The 8,251-nt window shown below is 40.4% G+C and overlaps 1 protein-coding gene across 1 annotated transcript; it reads left to right on the top strand.

Moving 5' to 3' along the window:
- The first annotated feature begins 959 nt into the window (after window positions 1-959).
- LOC107477505 (uncharacterized) lies at window positions 960-1,388 on the top strand. Its single transcript, XM_016097542.1, has one exon. It carries the CDS (start codon window positions 960-962, stop codon window positions 1,386-1,388), a length of 429 nt encoding a protein of 142 aa, XP_015953028.1.
- The last annotated feature ends 6,863 nt before the right edge of the window (window positions 1,389-8,251 follow it).

The following is an 8,251-nucleotide window of genomic DNA, read 5'->3' as shown; positions in this document are numbered from 1 at the left end:
GGAGCATCAGCAGCGAAGGCCCTGCCCTTCTTCAACCTAATGAGAAAGGGGATAGCATTTGAATGGAACCCGGAGTGCGAGGAAGCGTTCAACTACTTCAAAGACATCCTTGCAACACCCCCGGTACTCGGGAAGCCTAGGGCCAGAGAACCACTCTACTTATACTTGGCCATAACGGAGGAAGCGCTTGCAGCGATTTTGGTGCGGGAAGAAGGGAAGGTTCAACAACCCATTTACTTTGTGAGTAGAGCACTGCAAGGAGCAGAACTGAGATACAGCAAATTGGAGAAACTGACACTGACACTCCTGACCGCTTTCCGTAGACTAAGGCAATACTTCCAAGGCCACCAGGTTGTCGTGAGAACAGACCAGGGAATCTGTCAAGTGCTCCAGAAACCCGACTTGGCGGGAAGAATGATGACTTGGGCCATTGAGTTGTCCCAGTATGATTTGCGATACGAGCCCTGACACACGATCAAGGCGCAAGCAATGGCAGATTTCCTGGTTGAAGTGACGGGAAACCCAACCGAGGAAACGGGCATACGGTGGAGGCTCCATGTGGACGGGGCCTCCAACCAAACGTCTGGAGGTGCCGGGGTCATCTTGGAAAGCCCTGCTGGGGTCATATATAAACAATCGATCAAGTTTGAGTTCCCCGTTTCGAACAACCAAACGGAGTACGATGCCCTCTTGGCAGGCTTAACCCTAGCTCGGGAAGTCGGGGCGGCGAGGCTGGAAGTGTGTAGTGACTCACAGGTCGTTACCTCACAAGTGAATAGAAGCTACCAAGCCAGAGACTCCCAGTTGCAGAAGTACTTGGAGAAGGTCAGAGAATTGAGCAAGCAGTTTGAGGAGGTCACGATCCAACACGTTCCGAGGGAAAGGAACACACGGGCAGACCTCCTATCCATCTAGCAAGCACGAAACTAGGAGCTGGCAACCGATCTCTCATTCAGGGCATGGTAAAGGAACCAGCGGTTGCCCTCCACTTGACAAAGATAGGCCCCTCCTGGATGGACCCCATCACTGATTTCCTGAAAAACGGCAAACTCCCCGACGATGAGAAGGCAGCTAAAGCATTGAGAAGGGAGGCAGCCAAATATGCGGTTATACAGGGGCAGCTGTTCAAAAAGGGACTCAGCCAGCCCCTACTGAAGTGCCTGCATCCCGACCAAACGAACTACGTGCTCAGAGAGGTCCATGAGGGGTGCTGTGGTCACCACATCGGGGGCAAAGCCCTAGCCAGAAAGCTCATCCGAGCTAAATATTACTGGCCATCGATGATGATGGACTCCAAAGAATTCGTAAGGAAATGCGTCAAGTGCCAAGAGAACGCCAACTTCTACAAAGCATTGGCAACCGAGTTAAGCCTATTGACATCCTCCTGACCTTTCGCACAATGGGGAGTCGACCTACTAGGCCCTTTCCCGGTTAGCCCAGGGCAAGTCAAATACCTCATAGTTGCCATCGACTACTACACCAAATGGATAGAGGCTGAACCACTGGCCAGCATATCCTTATCCAATTGTAGAAAGTTCATGTGGAGGTAGTGATAACTCGATTCGGCATCCCGAAAGTCGTCATCTCAGATAACGAGATGCAATTCACTAACAAAAAGTTCATAGAATTCCTTACCGGTCTAGGTATAAAATAGAAATTCTCTTCGGTAGAGCACTCCCAGACGAATGGACAAGTCGAGTCCGCAAATAAGGTCATCTTGTTGGGCCTAAAAAAGCGGCTGGATAATAAAAAAGGTGCATGAGCCGACGAACTCACCTCGGTCCTTTGGTCTTACCGAACAACCGAGCAGTCCTCCACAGGAGAAACCCCCTTTCGCCTGATGTACGGGGTGGACGCGATGATACCCGTGGAGATCGGCGAACTGAGCCCGCTGTTACTTCTGAAGGGAGTAGAAGAGGCAGTAGAGAAGGACCTGGTGGATGAGGCCAGGGAGATGGACCATTTGACAGAAGTAGCACTGAAGCAAAGAATAGCCCTATGCTATAACGCCAAAATGCTCAGGTGGGAATTTGAAGAAAACGATCTCGTCTTGCGACGCAACAACATCGGGCTACCGACCCAAAGGGAAGGAAAACTGGCGGCAAACTGGGAAGGCCCCTACAGGGTCAAAGAAGTGCTCGGCAAAGGCGCCTAAAAATTGGAGAAGCTCGACGGTAAGGAAATCCTGAGAACATGGAATGCAGGTAACTTGAGAAGATTTTATTCCTAGCTCAAGCACGCCGGCTAGGCGGTCTGACGAGCTCGATGATTTACTAATGTTAAGGGCTTATCATGGCTATTGACTTGTTTAACTGTCGATTAATGTTTACTTAGCAAATTTTTCCATTTACTCTTCCCCAATTATGCGTCCCACAACAACATGTCCCTCATAACGTATGGTAAACGGGACAACAATACGGCACCCCGGGAGCTAACCAAATTAAAGCTATAACAAACGGCCACGACAATAGCAAAGCCACGACTCCAAAGATACCAACATAACGGTAATACCAACATAACGGTAAACAAACACGAGCGACAAGCCTACACCGACAAAACGGTAACCAAACAAAACAAAAATGCTACCAGACAAGCAGATAAAGATGGTAATCACAAGTCGACCAAGCGACCACTAAAGTATAACAAAATAAGTTTCACAAATTCTACAACAAAACCACAAATCCATACAAAAGCATAAGGTACAAGAGTTCACTTTTTGGGCATATCAATAATTTTGCCATCCTTGATCGTTTTGAAAATCCCAATTGCCGACGTGTCAAAGTCGGGAGCCACGATCTTCACCTGAGCCTTAAGAGCCTCCTCAGTCATGAAGATCGCGCTCTTTCCTTGCTCTCTGCGACCTTGTGCGGCATTGAGTTGGCTCTCGAGAGTAATTTCCCGCTCGGTTAAACGGGAAACGGTAGTGTCAGAGATCTTCAATTTTTCCTCGGAGGACGCAACCTTCTCCTCGGCAGCCTTAAACTTCTCCCCCGCCTTGGACAGCTGCTCCCGAAGCGTTCCAACTTGAGTCTTAAGCTCATTATTGGCCTTGGAAGTAGTGTCGAGCTTCCTGCGCAGCGACTGCATCCCCGACAACTCGAACTCGGCCTTCCGAGCTATAGCAGCACCACGGAGAAGGGTATGGTACATCCACCTAGCCTGCCCGGCAAGGTCGGTACCAAGAAAATATTCCTCCGTACCGGGAAGCAGCTGGCCATCTATGAAAGTCCCGGCATCAAAGTTCCTCTCCATCACGGTGAGAACCCCTTTAAGGCTGGAGGATGACCTTTGCCTCTTGGGGGTAGGGACAATCGTCAAGTCATCATCCTCGCCTTGTTGAGTGGAGGCAAGTGCCCGGCGATGGTCCCCTCCCCGTGAATAGGAGAAACATGCGCCCCGTCGAAATTCTTCTCCGACATCATGGTGTCACAAGGAGAAGGCATCTGATCTTCCTTGTTTTCAGGAGGGACCTCTGGCTTCCCGACAGCTTTCTCTTCATCGCTTTCCTCCAAGAAAGTCTTGTATAAACCCTTAAGCCTTGTCACCGAGGCAGACATCTCCACTGTAACAGAGAAACAAAATTCACAAGTTAGTCGTGAAATCGGTATAACGAATCAAAGCAATAGTAATGCAATAAGTACAAGTCAAAGCGACCTCCTGGTCACCCATAAGGAGGTGGAAATTCACATGATTCCGCCCAAAAATGGCCAACAACACGTCGGCGACTTTTCTGTCCACAACAGACATTCCCTTGTAAGTCACCTTGATGAAGGTATTAGTCCCCCGAAACTCCAATACGTCGGGATGAGGCGTTCTCCTTCTAACGACAACCAAAAGGGATGGCGGCCTTTGACTGGATGCACCTTAAAGTACTTATCCTTAAACTCATGATAAGAGTCCTCGAACAAGCCGAAGATCCTCCGACCCTGGGCAGATTGGAAGGACATGAACCCTTTTCTCGCCCTCCATTCCTTGGAAGGATTCGTGAGGTTGAAGAAATAAAGAAAAACATCAACGGATACCGGCAGCTCCAGATATTCACACACCATCTCGAAACAGCGGATGGAAGCCCAACTGTTCGGATGCAGCTGCGACGGTGCCACGGAGATCCGACCAAGGAGCGCCATTTGAAAAGCGAAAAAAGGGAATGCAAACCCCCACTTGGGTGAACTTGGCCTTATAAAACCAGATCCAATTGGTAACCCGGGGAGAGTGAAAATTAATTTCGTATAACCGTTTGTTGGGGGCAGGGACAAAAACGTCGTAGTTGGCCACCTCGTCAGTCCCCCGCACAAGTACTCGGCTTGACGGAATTTGGTAAGCTCCTCCTCACCCATCTGGTTTGGAGAGTCCTTCACGTCGGAAACAACCCAAGCATATGGGTCGTAACCCGCGATGGAGGTAGAAGCTCGTGAGACGACGTGAGGCATACCTACAGTGGGGGTACCACTCGATTAGTCTACAAGGTCGGGAGCTCGGAAGATCCCAGAAACTACACTTAGCCTATTCAGCAACTAAGATCAAGCATGGCTAAAACACAATCCAAGTAAAGAAAGCTAATACCCTGGAATAGTAACCCCCCTAACGCATCTACTTAACGCTAAGCCATCTAGCATGCTAATCAAACAGGCAGCAAACATGTAGAAAAACCAATGATGAAGAAAAAAGGACCCTGAAGCAGAAAGAAAAGGAATTAACATTTACCTGGAGTAGTTGCGAAGACCTGAAAGAGAAAGAAATGCACAGGGATGCAAAAATGATGCTCTGGGATACTTGGGAGAGAAGAAGATGAAGATAGGAGAAGCAAAAATGGGAGAGGAAAACAAGTGCAAACTATTTATAACTGCCACTCAAGAGGTGCGAAAAGACTAGGGGAAAAATGGTCTTTGCCCGCAGAATTTTCTAACCCATTATGAGCATTTAATGCACGGCGAATGATGCACCCTAGCAACAAACACACGGATGGCTGACCTGGAGACAATGCGTGAAAGGAGAAACAACACGCCACCAACAACCCCCACGACTATTGCTGGTGCGTCAGGGACACTGTTATGGCCCGGCCCAAAGGGTACATGGGCCGACCCGACCCACTAAACACCCGATCCGAACGGTCGGGTGCGAGACATTCATTTGCTGACCCAGACACGCGTCCAGGACAGCAAATGAATGCCGAACAAATATATAAACAATAAAAACACTATATAACTAATTAATATAACTAGAATAAGATCCGCGCGATGCGCTGGACGGTAAATTAATGATAGTATATAATAAATTTTAAAAACTGTTATGTTTTGTAGAAATAAATTAAATATGTATAAATTGAAGTTAAATTTAAAAGGTGTTTTATTTTAAATAATTTGTAGTACAAAAGATTTGGATGTTGGAGTTATACAAAGTGACATTTTTATTTGGTGGTTTGATTTTTATATTTGTTTTAGTTGATGGACTTAGTCATCTTATGTGGCACTCGTCCTCCTTTTTTTTGTTGGTTGTTAGAGTTGCTGTTTTCTTCCTTTTGTCGTAGGTTCTTGTGAAGACATATTTTTTAGGAATTGTTGAATTTGATGCACTTTCTATTATGTTATTTGGTTCCATCTTTGTATGTATGTTCTTCTTCGGAAGATGTGTCTTGAATTTGTATGGTTTTCTTTCTCCTTAATCTCTTGATTGGGTAGTGTTTCAATGTTATTATTTTTCTGAAATGTTATTAGATTTGAAGTAGTTGTGCCCAATAAGTGTTTTGCGTCGCCATCAAATAGTACAAAAGTTGTTGTAACACTTTGATCTGAAACCTTTAATTGAATTCTGAACCTAAAATAAGTATTGGGTTAGCAACTAATAATTTGATAGATGAGATTATGAAAAGTATATAGAGTTACCTTATTGTTGGATATTGTGGTGTTTGATTATATGTGCCACAAATGTAGTTGTTTCTTTTTTTTATATGCTTTCTTCTCACACTTTTTACATTTAACATAGTTCCATCTTAATTTATCATCAATTTCCTTTATAGTTGCTAAAATTATGAAGATCTTTTCCTATTCCAATATTCAATTTATATTATCATTAGGTATATGGAATTTGAGTAAGTATGAATGTATGATGCATGTTGTGATTTTTTTTGTCATACCTGATCATCAAATTCTCATTGCATGACCATTAGATCTTGTATAATTATTCGATTTCTAGTCGTTCTGCTGAAAGAATGATGCTCTATTGAGTAAGTTTGAAATGTGCAGTTCGAAAATAAATTTCTTGTGCTAAATTCGATGTTATGTGAAGGAATAGTGATAAGAGACTTATATATGTAGTTTAAATGGTATGGAATTTAAATACTTATAACGTAAAATTTATTATGATTAATAATATTATTATGACATTGGTAATATCGATATTTATTACCTTTAGTGAGTTATTTATAAAAATTAATAAATTAATTATTGCGGTTATAAATTTATTGTATTGTTTATAACAGAAAGATATAATAAATATAGGAATATGAATTCAATTTATTGTGACAAGTAAACAATATTGCTGACATGACATTAGTAGGAGAAAAAAAATATCTCAAAAGTAATGTAGTACATACTTATGTATCTACTTTTATATATTAAGAATAGATTACAAACAGTTCATTGATCCTTTGGTGAAGGAGAAAGAGTTAAATCAAAAGTTGAGAGGATTGTTTTAATTTTGGGTATATAAATTTTGTTTTAATTTTTTACTGTATTTTTAGTTGGAGTAGGCCGGGAACTAATTTATGCCTATGACTTAATGAGGTAAACACTAGATCATCAATCTAACTTGATTAATTTGTGACATAAATTAAAATTAAGTTATTTTATTAAATTTTTTTATAATGGACCTACTATTTTAAATAAAAATAAAATAAAATTTTAATTTAATTTATAAAATAAATTATTTTATTTTATATTATTTATTTAATTTGTATTTTTCTTTTAATATACAATTATAATACAAAATCGAACTTGGTTCACACAAAGTTTATAATCTATATAGATTTTTAACTATTGAGCTATAATTATTTTATGTTTTATTTAAAAAATAATTAATAAAAGGGTAAAGTATATTTTTTGTTCATGAAATTTGATAAAAATTTTAAAAATATCTCTAAGTTTTATTTTTGTTTCAATTTTGTTCTATAAATTTTCGATTTACATCAAATATATCCCTAAACTATTTTTTTTATAATACAACAAGGTCTAAACTTTTATTGTATATAATATGGTAGGTGAAAATAAAAAATAAATATAAAATGTGTCTCATGTATATTTTGTTAGAGTCTAGAATATGTTGTACTATAAAAAATAGTAAATTATATAATTTATTTTGTAGATTAAATTAAAATTTATTTTATTTTATTTTTATTTAAAGTAGTAGGTCTATTATAAAAAAATTTAATAAAATAACTTAATTTTAATTCACATCACAAATTAATTTAGGTTGGTCTCATTGTTAACTCATTAATATTAGAGATTTAAATTTCGGTCTTGTCTATGACAATAGATTAGTCATAGCAATAGATTAGTTTTTGGCCTACTCGAATAAATGATATTATGATATGGTAAAAAACTAAAACAAATTCTCTATACCCAAAACAACATAAAAAAGAAGATACTTGTTGTCCATGTACCTCTTGTAAACATGTGTATAATCTGCTTGTAGCAGTAGCAAATTACCCTGGAGAATATATTAACATAAACTGCTGTTGCCTCAGTGGTTTATGCTTACTTCACCTCCTTCAGAAATCGCTACATGCTATAGCGGTTTTTAATCATTCAGGTGCTATATGAAAACTGCGTAGCAGCCTACAACAGTTTTTGTTATTTTTTTGTAAACAGTTACGCCCTGTAATGGTTTATATAGAATTATAAAAAAATAGATATGAGTAATCCTTTTGTGAAAGTTGTATATAAGTAATTTTGATTGTCATTTATTTTATTAAAGTAACTTATTCATGCTAATATATCAGTGATCTGAACATATAAATAAGTGAACGATAAACATGGGGTGAAATAGCTAGTCATGGATGATATATCCCAGAATAATGATCTATGAACTTACAACAAGTGCCTGTCATCTCTCTCTCTCTCTCTCTCTCTCTGTGCGTGTGTGTATATAATCTTCAGGGATGTGCAAGCCCATTTTGCCAAGAGAGTACTTGGTGATCAATTTGGATGTGTGTAATGTTAGCCACTTTGTGCCATTCTTTTCCTCTCTTGGCTTT

This window comes from Arachis duranensis, chromosome 3, assembly GCF_000817695.3.
Source record: "Arachis duranensis cultivar V14167 chromosome 3, aradu.V14167.gnm2.J7QH, whole genome shotgun sequence".
Classification (NCBI taxonomy): Eukaryota; Viridiplantae; Streptophyta; class Magnoliopsida; order Fabales; family Fabaceae; genus Arachis; species Arachis duranensis.
The sequence above is the reverse complement of the archived record's forward strand: the minus strand, read 5'-3'. Positions and strand labels throughout refer to the sequence as shown.